General features: G+C 31.8%; 1 protein-coding gene across 5 annotated transcripts in view; it reads left to right on the top strand.

Annotated features, from left to right (window-relative positions):
• LOC125849906 (uncharacterized) overlaps positions 1 to 12,892 on the top strand; it is a 25,159-nt gene extending 12,267 nt beyond the window's left edge. The window contains exons 1-5 of one of the 5 annotated variants that reach the window (XM_049529858.1): positions 7,805 to 8,087; positions 10,774 to 10,912; positions 11,401 to 11,432; positions 12,146 to 12,232; positions 12,569 to 12,889. In XM_049529858.1, the coding sequence (XP_049385815.1) occupies positions 7,872 to 8,087; positions 10,774 to 10,912; positions 11,401 to 11,432; positions 12,146 to 12,232; positions 12,569 to 12,703 (609 nt within the window). In that variant the 5' untranslated portion in view covers positions 7,805 to 7,871 and the 3' untranslated portion in view covers positions 12,704 to 12,889. Of the gene's footprint in view, positions 1 to 7,804; positions 8,088 to 10,773; positions 10,913 to 11,400; positions 11,433 to 12,145; positions 12,233 to 12,568 lie in introns of those variants that run through there. The other 4 variants (XM_049529859.1, XM_049529863.1, XM_049529860.1 and 1 more) reach the window with 4 other exon arrangements.
• Positions 12,893 to 13,448: the final 556 nt, after the last annotated feature.

Here is a 13,448-nt window from a genome sequence, read left to right as displayed (position 1 = left end):
TTGTGCAAATAATAAAAAAAAGTTATAGTATGTTATTTTCATAACTTGAGATGACTTTCCAAGAAATTAAGTCTTGTTTGTGTGGTTGAGCCAAGGAAACTACGTAGTTATATTGTTCAAGCTAAATTACCAAAAACTAATTATTATTTTATTTTTAAAATTCTTGCATGGAATATATGTTTATGTGGGTGTGTGCTTTCGGATTGTTATTTTTAACGTGAAGTGATCATGTGTGTTATTAAGAAATTGTGTGTGGATGAGCTAGGAAATTAATTTTCATGCTAATTTAAATTACTGAAAACTAATTTTCTATATAGTTTATTTATTTATATTGCATGGTTGTGTGTATGTTGTTGGGGTAATAGGTTTGTGTGGGTTTGTAGATTAATCAGGATGACTTCTAATTAATTTGTTATACATTTCTAGGAAATGTTCAATTTATTTTAAAAGAATAGTTAACCAATTGAAGAGAAAATTGATTTTATTTTTCCATGTAATTTCACTATCTTCATTACTAGCGCTTTGCCTTGTAAAATATATAAATAGTAATTTTTTGTATACGAAGCATGTCCCTTTCATAATCTTACCTAGAGAAGTATCTTAAATCTTAAATAGTCAGCTAGCTAGATGTGTTTTAAAATATATATTAATGGCACAAATAAATTAATATGGAAATAATATAAGATTTAATGATTTTGCAAATTCAGGGATAAGCACACTCAAATTATTATTCAACTTCAATTTTTCATGTCTATACCTTTTGCTTGAAAACTTTATACTTAATACATAGAATACCTTCTAAAATTAACAATTTATGTAATTTATGGTTGAATTTCTAAGTTAGTTCATGTAAAATTGAGAGAACGGGTGTGTTTGGTATGCAGTTACATATTTTTCAATTTTCTCATGATTGGTTCAATCTGGGATCAAGATCGGGGTAGGTCTCAACATCAACGTCATTGGGTGTCAGGTCGTGGATGGGGTCGGTGTTCAAATCCTGGGCTAGAGTTAGGCTAGGGTCGAGTTGAGAATCAAGTTCTACGGTGGGATGGAGTCAGTATAGAGGATTGGGGCTAGGATCGTGTCTCGGGTTGGTATTGGGGTCAAGTCGGGGTGGAGACGCGTGTTCGAGTCTATGTTAAGACTGATCGGGGTCCTAGTTTGATGTCATATCATTTAGACATTTTGAGTTTGTTGCCTCAACATTTCCTCGCGGTGACAGGGAGACCCTTCAGCGTTATAGGATATAGTGATTTCAATATTTATCTTTAAAATGCTCACCTCATATTAAAATAATAATTCGAGTACTCTTTTTTTAAAAAAAAAAAAAAACAAGGATAGGGAATGATGAAGGAGAAATTGTTGGGTTTTGGGTCTTTTTTCCTTCTTATGTGGATAAATAAAAGTCCAAGGTTTTGGATTTTCTTTCTTTCCTTTGTAGATAAATTTAGACCAAATTGACTAGCTCACTTTTGCCCAAAAGCCCAACATTATGGTGCATATGTAAGACTTTCTTTTTAGGTCTTATTTTGAAATATCACAAGAGATTGAGAGCAGCCATATAGAGAGAAAAGTGAGAGAGTGCAGATTTTCGCACAAGCCCTAGCAGTCAATTTCAAATCGTGATTCCCGTTTTGTTTCTTATCCGATTGAGCTGATTTTAGGACAGCTTGTTCCTTTCAACTTAATCTTTGATTGGGAACTGAGAAAGTGGTTTGGATTCCTTTTGCTCCTTTTATTTCTCTAGTTTTTGGTGTTATCTTGTAGTTGTGTTGCTCATTGTTTGGCACTTTGTTGATGGCCATTTTGGAGAACACTTTTATAACTCTTGTTGATTTTAGTGGAGGTTTGGCCTTGCGATTTTTACCCTTCACACCGAAAAGGTTTTCCATGTTAAATTTGGTGTCTCGTTTGTTGATTTATTTTGCTTGCTTGGTTGATTGGTCTGCTGCCCCAAACGGTGTTTTTCTTGCATTATTTTGTATTCTCTTGGTTCAAATAAAAGGGAAAATTTGGACTTGGTTTTTTTTCCCGCTATTGCCCTGTCGTGAACATTTATTTTGTGCTTGCCTTTCCCAACAAAAATGAGCTAGGAAGGATTATAATTAAGGACGGAAAATCGAACCTCAAGTAAAAGTTCAGATAATCAATCAACTGAATACGTATGTAATAAGACTCCCAGAAATTCAATACTTCACTTTAGTTTAAATTGAGAAATTAACAACGGAATAGCACTATAGAAGAAGAAAACTAACAAACGGAAACGAAGACTCATGTTACAGTTTATAACATTCTTGAAGGTCAATTAATAAAGGAAAAATCACTCTCTTTGAAAAACAAAATACTACACCATGTTACTAATGAATTTAATTTATATACATCAACAATATCAGGTAAATAGTGTAATTCTTTATATTAGTGGCGATGTATATAAGTTAAACCCTCAAAAACTTTAGAATCAAATAAATACTAATTTATTCAATAATATTAGCATAATCTAAAAGGCAAGTCCATTATAGATATGGGACTAACTACTAAGAGGAAGTGCCATCAGATGGGTTAATTTTTTTCTTATCATTCTTGAAAGTGGACACCACAATTTTGCCAATCTTTTCAACAACCATTTTCTTCACTGACTTCTTATCTTTCTTTGGGAACACACTTCCAATATTCTTTGATGTGCCCTTTCCATTATTCTCCATATGATCTCCTCTTAGAAATAATTATGAATATGAGCAAGTGTAGTGTATTATATATTGCTTTGTTGCTTTAAGTTGTGTTGCTTAGAGAAGTTCATATGTTGAGGTATTTATTGGAGTTTAGGCTTTGTTTATGGTATTCTTCTTAATGTTTTCATGTAATTTGTTGTTCAATTTCTAAGTTACCTCATGTAAAATTGAGAGAACATTATTGTCTATTTCCTGCATGGAATGTGTGATTGTGTGTGTTTGGAATTTGTATTTATTTTTATCTCAAGTCTTGTGTTATTAAAATGTGTGAGTTCGTATTGATGCACCACTAAACTATACCTACAATTTTTTAATACAATCTAAATTAGTTTCTAAAATCAAAGTAATTTTTATTTAGAATTCTTTCTCCCTCAATGCATGTGAAGATGTTCAGAACACAAGGGTCAAGGCAACTTTAATTTTTTTAATTAAAAATCCAGGTATAGACTCTTCAAATATTTTAAAATAAAATTTAAAAACTACACGAAAAGTTCTACGAGTCAACATAACTGCTAATATTTTCAAAAAAAAATAAAGTTTGAGAAATCATATTGTTGCATGGGTTGTGTGTGTGTGTATTGGAGGAGGAGTGGGTAATTTGTGGGTGTGTGGATTAATTAAGATGACTCCTATTTAATTTGACTCATTATAAGATATGTAGATAGTAATTTACATAACGGAAAAATGTCCCTACCATAATATTTACATGAAAAAACATCTCGAGCTCAAAGAAATATATTATAACACATACTCTAAATAATACGTAAAAGGATTTTATTTAATGTAATAAGCGTGTGGACCAATTCTTCTCAAAATTTGTTGTGTTCAATTCCTTTATCGTGTTCTCATATTTGTTTGTATTTTTGTGTTTGTAAGGTGTAAAGGGGATTTATTGTAAATTTTGTGGATTAATTATCTGTGTTTCTTGAAAACATATACTCCCTCCATTTTATATTAAATAAACATCTTATTAAAAATATTTGTCTCATATTACTCGATCATTTACTAAATTAAGATAGAATTAATTAATTTTTTATTATTTTACTCCTATAATTAGTATGGTCGTTGAAAGTTTAAACAAACTTTAAAGACCCAAGAATTTCTTTTGGCTTGGGCATTGGGATAATGTCATTGGTTATTTTCTTCTCTTTCCCTCTCGGGAGCTTCCTGTCGGAGTCGACGTTCAAGAGCTAATTACTATGAGCAAAGTAAAATTAATCAATATAATAATAATTTCTTAATTACCACGTAAAATAAAGTTGTTCATCTAATATGAGACAGAGAGAGTATCTCTTATCATTATTCTACTATCTTATTCTTCGATTTTATTATAATTAATTATTTCATTTGCTTTGGTTATCAAATTATTTTTTGTTGCTACTAATCTCTTTTCCTTTATTTTTAATATCCACTGTATTTTCTTTCAATTCTTATTTTTTTTATATGTTTTACTTGAGGCGATGCTCTATCAGAAATTCAACAACCTCTTTACTTTCATAAAATAAAGGCAACTTAAAGTTGTTGTATTAATACTGTGTTATTGTATGAATAGAAGCGTAAATAAGATACACTCTCCTCCTTTTTATATGTCATCTTTACTATAAATAGTTGGTCCATAATACTCGTCATTTCATAAAATTAATGTATAAATTACAATATTCTTCCTATTTTACCCCTGTGAGTTATTAGCCTTAAAAATATACATTTGACCAATATAGAAAAACTAAGTGAGTAATTCATGTTCATTGGTCAAATTAATTAATCAAAAATAAATTAATTCATATTCATTGATTGAAAAGTTGACTTCAAAAAAAATTTAAATAAGGTTAAAATAGTAAACTTAATTTATTAATACATGTGAAATAAAAAATGGTGACATATAAACGAAGGTAGTAGTTAGTTTGCTTAGCGTGATCGTAGGAGTTCGTAAAGTGCCGGTCACAGCCCTTTGGCGTTATACGATCGCGATTTCAATATTTATCTAAATTTTCACCTCTTATTAAAATGAAAATTTCACTATTTTTTTTAGAAAAAAAAATGGGTAAAGGGAAAATGGGAGAGGGATTAGAAATTGAAGCAACTAATTGAGCTATTAAGATTTCTCAAAATCCAAGTACTTAACTTTAGTTTCTATTTAAAAATTAACAATGAAATTACACTATTGAAGAGGGAAATTAACAAATGGAAACGAAAACTCGTGTTACAACTTATTACAACATGCTTAAAGGTTTTAATTAAACAAAGAAAATATCACTCTCATAAGAAAAAAATATACTACATCATATATAGTTTATTAAATGAGTTTAACTTATATACATCAACAATATAGTAAAGAAGGTAACCAATGTAAACATTATTCTTTACAATACTGGAAATGTATATAAGTTAAACCCTCGAAATACATCAGAATCAAATAAATACATTATTCAATAATATTAGCACAATCTTAAAAGCAAGTTGATTATAGTAAGGGGACTAAGATGTGCCATCAGATGGGTTAATCATCTTCTTATCATTCTTGAAAGTGGACACCATAGTTTTACCTATCTTTTCAATTGCCATTTTCTTCACTGACTTCTTATCTTTCTTTGGAAACACACTTCCATTGTTTGATGTGCCTACTTTGCCCTTTCCATTATTCTCCATATCTCTTCTCTTAGAAATAAAATAATTAATTAAATATGAGGAAGTATAGTGTATTATTGCTTTGTTGCTTTAACTTGTGATGCTTTGAGGAGTTCATGTGTTTAGGTATTTTATTTATGGTATTCTTCTTAATGTTTTCATGTAACTTCTTCATCAATTTCTAAGTTGGCTCATGTAACATTGTTGTTATTTCGTGCATGGAATGTGTGATTGTGTGTGTTTATGCGTGTGTTTGTAATTCGTATTTATTTATATCTCTAAGTCTTGTGTTATTAAAAAGTGTGAGTTGCACTAATAGCCATGAAACTATTGATATATAATTATAATCTTATTAGTTGTTAAAATCTGAGTAATTTTATTCAGTAGTACTCTTTCTGTTTCAATTTATGTGAAGGGGTGCAGAGTTAGTATGAGGGTCAACATATTTTATTTTGATTATGAATTCGAGAAAAACTTTCAAATATTTTATAATAAAATTTATATGAAAAGTATTATAAATCAACATGGGGTGTGGTGGGCGAGATGAGTTTTGTGGGTTTGTGTGTGGGGGGATTAATTAGGATGACTCCTATTTAATTTGACTAATTATAATATATATAGATAGATCGTAGTATTTCATAAAAGAAAAATGTCCCTATCATAATTTTTACATGAAAAAATATCTCGGCTCAAATATTAGGCTTAATGTGTTTTAAAATGTGTATTGATCGTATTAGAGAAATAATACATAAAAATTTTAAGGAAAAATTACTTAAATACACAACACTTCTTTACCTATTCTCAATATTTCTCTACTCTTTTACTAAAATACAAAAATCCCTTATTTTCCCCCAATTCAACTTAACCGGATACTTTATTAGTTTAAGTATCCGCCTGTTATTAATTAAAGTATCCGTGCTGCTAACAACTTAATAATTTAAGTATCCGCCCGTTATTAATTAAAGTATACGCGCTGCTATATTATGCATCTGCCCGTTAATTAAGTATCCGTGCTGCTAACAACTTAATAATTTAAATATCCGTCCGTTATTAATTAAAGTATCCGTGCTGCTATATTAAGTATCCACACTGCTATATTATGTATCCGAAAAACACTAAAAAAAAAGGATCTTTGGTAATTAATGAAAGAGTAGGGAAAGGAAGTAATTTAATTTCTTTCTTATACTATGTCATTTGCCTAATTTTTACAATTTTTAATTAATGTAATAAGCGTGTGGGCCAATTCTTCTTAAATTTTATTTTTAATTCGTTTACCGTGTTCTGATATTTTGTTTTGTCTTTTTTTTTTTTTTGTGTGTGTGTAGGTAAGACATATAGGGAATTCATTGTAAAATTTGTGGATTATTTGTGTTTCTTAAAAGCATATATATCTCTTTGTTATTGTTCTGTTATCTTGTTTTTTATTTTATTAAGCTGAATGATTTTGAGAAATTTTTATATTTGACACAGATTATTAATTAGACATTTTTTTCATGACTTTATCAATTGAACACTACACTTAATAAAAAATTTAAATACTTCTAGTTATTGACTGAACTTATGAAACATTAATGTTGTTAAATTGAAAATATGTGTGATGTATATCCATAATTAAGAGCGTGAATTGATAATTTTCATTAAAAATATACATACCACAAAATTGTAATTGTCATTGAAGTAATATGAATTTATTGACAAATATTTCAAAGAACTACTTTTTAACGTCAATAATGCAATGTAATAGTAGTAAATAGTAATTTGGTTGATGAAAATTATTGAACTACCACGAAGCTTAAACACTCTCACCAGCTTCTCAATATTTTAATTTATATATATCAAATATTTATTAATTTAAAAAATATCAAACTTTAACTATTACTTTTTGATATATTTTTATATGTCTGGTTATTTGCCATTAAATTGAAAAGGAAAGACATTTTGGTCATTTTCCCTCATCAAATTGATAGCTTTATTTTTTATGATAAACTTTTGCTTCCAATCTAAAATTTGAACAAGCACGTATTGTTTTTCTATAAATTTTACCTATAAAAACGATAAAATCTACCCATCATGATAGTTTTATATTATAACGGGTAAAAAAATACGTTATATAATTGATAAAATTGTTAATTTAATATGAAAAAAGTACATCTTTTTAAGTTTCCCTAAAAATGATTAAAATTCCATACCTTTAATATGATAAATATTTAAAATTCCATTCCTTTAATTTGACCCCAAATAAATCTTCTTCTTTTGAATCTTCAAAGTAAAATAATTTAACTTCGATCATAAATTTAGGTACAATAATTAATAATTTTAAAAAATTAACACTGGTTTAAATTTTGAAATTAAAAGGATATGAGGTAAATTAGAATGAAATAATGTTATCTCATAAACATAAATTATTATGTCAAAGTTTCAGTGAGGGAGTCTTTTTGCTATAGAGATAAAAGTTGTTTGAAATTAACCTTTTGGTTCAGGTGGTAACCAAAACAGTGAAACAGCTCGAAGAAGAAGATGAAGATGACATGGAAGAATCAGAGCAAGAAGAACCCTAAAAAGAGACCTATTTCCCAATTCGAAAACCTCCCTTTCGATCCTACTGACGATTCCATTTTTCCTGAGGAAAAACTTCCTAAAAACGAAGAGATTTCTAATGTTAATGGAGATGATGATAATGATACATTCAAGCTTGTTGAGTCCTTTCAACAACAAGGAAATAAGCTTGCTGAGGTATTTCCTCACATGGGTTTCTCTTCTTTTTTCTGTATTTTATTTAATTTTTCTCCTTTTCAATCTGTATGAGGTTATTCAGTGCGTATAATTTACAGTTGTTGTTTGTTCTTTCTATTATATGAGCATAATTTTTTTTAAAAAAAATAGATTGTTGATTAGTTTTAGCAAATTGCTGTTAGATGGTATGGTTATCACTTGATATTGTTTAGTATCTATATTTATTAGTTGGAAATAAAGTAAAAGATTATGTTATGTTTTTTCTAGTGTTGTTCTAAAGGAGTATTAGTAATTTCAATAGTTCTAAGTTGTTTATCATTCTTATTTAGCCTTCATTTACTTGAGTATTTAGGAATTAAGTTGGTATTCTAGTTAGCCTGAGGTAATAGTGGTGTCTGGACTAATGTTCTTGCATTTCGAGTATTGGACTGATCCCTACATCCATACATAATAATGTTGTTCGTCGAGGTTTAAGAAATGGAAATGAATCACCAAACTTTTTGCCTCAGCTTCATTAAAACCGCATATACCATGGTCTTTGTTGGCTCCTCAACCCTTGGGTGCATTGTCGTCCCACCTTTTTATTCCCTTCTTTCCATCATTGTCTCTCTTAATCTCTATTTCTCTGTCACTTCCTCTTTCTCTTTTCTTCTTCCTTTTTCCTCTTCTTACTTCACATCAGTAGTAACTCTATATCTTCTAAGGAACTCTAGAAGAAGGCAGGCTGGGTGTGTTGTTAGTATTAGGGAGGTTTTTATTTCATCTGATTACTGAACTTAATTAATGTAGTTGTTCTATTGATAGACGTGTATTGGATTTACAATATGTTTGTCCTTGTTTCCTCTTCTTTTGGGATGAATAAGATTTCAACATATTACTTTTTGCTTCAGTAAGCTCTTAGGAGGAAGAAGTCATTGTAGGTGAATATTTTAATGTAGCAATTTATGTCTCTTGAGGTAAATCGAGCATCTTGTGTTTGATCATTGAACTTCTTACATGTAACGATAATCAAGACAAATGATTTACAGGTAAGGATCGCATGTGTCTCCTGAAATGCCTATATCGTTTCCTGCTGCCAACAATTCATTTTGTTGGGCATTATATAAACCCAGGGTAACTCTTTGTTGAGGGCTGGGGCATGCCCTGACTCCAGATTTGTAAACCTTATTACACCCAAAAAAAATATTAGGAGTCATTTGGCTCATGGGATAAAAAATAATAATCCAGGGATAGAATGCACTCAATGCAGGATTATTTAATCCCCTGTTTGGTTGTTTTTGGTATAAGCATTTCTCAGATTAGTTGTAGCACGTTTTAGTATTATTTTTAAATGACGTTCGATGCGAGATAACAATCCAGGGATTAGATGTTTGGGACAAAGCAATCAAATGACAAAAATGTTATTCACAAAAGCTCTTTCCCAAAGTTTTTTAAGAGGGGCAGGGTTAAAATTGTAAATAAAAGTTTGTCTATTGTAAAATCAAGCCCATGTTTTATATTATGCTCTCAATGAATCAAACATCTACAAAAAGAAGTGTATATATATTATAATGCTGGGTTAACGTATTTGCAAACCAAACAACCCCTTAGAAATTACTTGTGTCATTAAAGTTTGGAGTTGTAAGTTGGAGGTCAAAAGTTCAGTCTTTCAAATAGTTACCTTGCTATGTGAATAGGAAGGCTATTTGCCAAGTGGTTGTACTGCAGTTTGCACCACCACTTGTCGGGCGTCAAAGTTGCAGTAAGTTAACTGTAAGAGGATGAACTGAAGTGAAGAGTTGAGTCTTGAAACTAGCTTCTTTGTATTGTAGAAAGTAAGAATATGCACAGCTGCTTGTCATGTTAACTAACACATTTTTTTGAGGAGGAAGGGGGATTTAGTGATGTTTCATACTCTTTATCTTAAAGATGAGCTTTAGCGCGATGGTAAGTTGAGTGTTAAATGACCTCAATATGAAGTATATTTTGCATGATACTTTAAGGCAACGCTAAGCACAACGGTAAATCTACTGCAGAAAGTAAGACTTAATACAGTTGCTTATAAAGGTAAGGTTGTACTACATTTTGCATTAATACTGATAGCTGAGGCTAAACACAATGCTAACTTTATTTATGGTGGCTCTGAAGTTGAAAAGAAACCTTAAAATGCCTCCGCATAGAATAAAAAGTTAAGGCTATATACAGATTTTTAGTACCAAAAGTTACACTAACAAGAGAACACATTGGTAAGTAAGTATATGTTTTTTTTGTTTTTTTTTGATAAAATGGTAAGTAAGTATATGTTGAGGTGAGAACCTTTTTTGGAGGTCTCCAACATATCCTAAATGCTGAGGAATACTGCATTACCAGTTTATTTCTAAAAAAAAGTATATGTTGAGGTGAGTTGGATGTCAGAAGTTCTCTTGCAGATGGCCTGGTTGCGGTTCAGAGAGTGAGGCTATGCAGACATGACCTCTTTTGCAAACCTCAATATCTATGTTACAAGGATCTTTTTTATCTCTGGATAAGGGGGTGAGACTCTTACCACATTTGGTCACTCAAACCCTCATTGAGTCCTCGAGGAATATTTTTTTTGGATGAGTGATTTCGAACACTTTATTGATTGTTGATATCATTTCCAAATTCCAACAGCATGATCCAGAAGCCGGGGTTAAGCCTCTTCTCTTTTCTTTTTTTTTTTTTGAAGGAAGGGAAATATCGTGAAGCACTTGGAAAGTGGGAATCTGCTCTACTTTTGATGCCAGATCGTGCCATTCTGCATGAACAGAAGGCTCAAATTTTGCTTGAACTTGGAGAAACATGGAAGGCGCTGCAAGCTGCTACTCGTATGTTTTGACACTCACATTAATTCGAATGAAATTCTCCTCATTTCCTGAGCAAATTATGCTGAGAGTCAATTCACAAACATATTTTACTTGGATTTATTTTCAATGTTATATCTCATGAAAGGTTATGCACCTACTTTTATGCTCTGAAGCTTCTTAGTGCCTGCTTTTGACTCATCTCTAAGGTTATGGACAAATCTGGCAAATATATCATTTCAAATATGATCTTGATAACAGCCGAATGTGGGAACCTAGAGCAAGACTAAGTTTATTTTTTACTTATCTTTTCCTTGGCATTGGAAGATTTTTCTTTTCCACATTCTTCCTGTTGTAAATCTATATCTGGCATATAGATATTCAAAGATGGATTTTAGCCTACTTTCATTGTCACTAATGCCCTCTTAAGTCATTGATCTGTGTTTGTGTATAAAATAACTTCAGATGATATATTTCATGACTCATATGTAACCTGCTTCCTGTTTGAGCAGGTGCAACTGAGTTGGAACCAAGCTGGGGTGAGGTGTGTGAAACTGTTGATCATTCAGTTTTACTATTGTTTCACCTGTTGTTAATATACCTGCTTTAGGGATGTAAACGCAACTCTTAGTGCACTGCAATAATTGGGAACCCTCACCATCCTTGCTTAATATCGTGGGGGATCCTGATGAACAATGTAACATATTTTTTATCGGTGATCTATTCAGTTTCAATACTTCTAAGACTAATTTGTCAAACTTCAACTGGCTATAAGTGTCATGGGCTAGTTTTCATGTGCAAAGTCCTCTGGATTTCAGCCTTAATTGTTCACCCAATGTGCATGTTACTTCCTTTCTGTTCTACCTCTTCCTGCATCTATTCCCTAGACTAGGCAAATTCAATGCTTCTATGTCTTCACTTGGTAATAAATTACTGGCTTTAGAGGTTAAGATAAGTAATTAGCAGTGTACTGACAAGCTACCTCATGATAGAAGCAGCTTTGCACTTTGAACTTCCTGGTCATACTTGCGTGCATAGTTAAGCTTAGAGCTGCATGGAATGATCAAGCAAAAGGCACTCTCTTTTTCTATTCCGTTTCCATAATCCAAACTATTTACAGCTTTGGAAAATGAAGCTTAGACTAAAAGGCAGTTGACTGCAAGCTTCTGGTTCTTAGGGAACGGTCAATTTCTACTATCACTAGAATGTTCACTACTTTATTCCAGTGCTTATTGCTAGTTCTTCTGTCTGTTGCAGGCGTGGGTCACCCTTGGTAGAGCACAGCTGAATTATGGTGAGCCTGACAGTGCTATAGAAAGCTTAGACAGAGCACTAGCCATCAAGGTATAGATTAAATTTATAACTAATGCTCACGCTTGCTTCCTGTAAGGATCCTTTTTTAACTGAGATGTTTCCTTCATGAATAAATGGATATTCTCTGCTTTTAATGTATTACACCAAGACCCAAGGTCAATATTACTACCTTTGTATCTGGAGGACAAACTGTCTTTTGAGATTTAAGCAATTGTCTAACTTCTATTCATCTTGCTTCTATCACATCCTAGTTCTGAAATGTTCAGTGGAATATTGTGCTAAGTGTGTCAGATTGATTGCCTTTGTAATTGATGCTCACGTATTTAGTAAACCACTTATGCACCATAAATCGGACTTGTTTTGCAGCCAGACTCTGCTGAGGCTCGTAATGATCGACAAGCTGCCTTGCATCATATTCAGAGGAGAAAACAGTTACAGACATCAGGTTTGAGCATGAACCAAAACCGTTTTGCTGTAGTGGACAAAACTGAGAGCACTTGAAGGTTTGAAAACGTAGGGTTAATCTCATTACATATGATGCTTTGATCCGATAAAATCCTGAGGCTAGGGAATACCTTCTGCCACATTTGACTTCGAGTCATGGTTTCAAAATGCTGGTTCAGCTATAGAAAGAGTTGTAGGTGCACATATCAGTGAGGAGAGAAAATAGCCAGAAGGGTTGACAATGATAAACATGATGCCTGGGCACTGAAATGTCTACTTGTATTATAGCTGATGCTCTATGGCCTAACATATAGTTACTGCATACCTATGTTTGTTTGATTATTCTGATTAGTAATATATATATATATATATATATATATACACACACGTTCTGGTGTGCAAATCAAGTGAATGACGTTTTTTACGTTCAAAAAGTGCATCTGATTTGTATCAACCAGTGAAAGAATTTGTTTCACACCCAATGGTACCCAGCCACCAAATTTTTTTCTAGAATTTGTTAGGACAACATTTTTTTGCTGATGTATCAAACGCTAAAATATATGTTATAAAAAACACTTTTCTTCCATTTGCACCAAGCGCACTGTGCTTTCTCTTGCCAAGATGTTTGCATTTCTAAGTCAAGTAATGGTGACCCATTGAAGACTGGAGTCTTGTAACATATTGACAGATGCCCCTAAATTGAGGGTTCGGTTAGTAGAAGGGACGACTTTGTCTCCCCGAAAGAAGAATAGCCTAGCACTCTAGCTGACTAATCCCGTTGACCCTATAACTAGGAAGAAAC

Source organism: Solanum stenotomum, unplaced genomic scaffold (genome assembly GCF_019186545.1).
Source record: "Solanum stenotomum isolate F172 unplaced genomic scaffold, ASM1918654v1 scaffold11373, whole genome shotgun sequence".
Lineage (NCBI taxonomy): Eukaryota > Viridiplantae > Streptophyta > Magnoliopsida > Solanales > Solanaceae > Solanum > Solanum stenotomum.
This window is presented reverse-complemented; position numbering and strand designations above follow the sequence as displayed.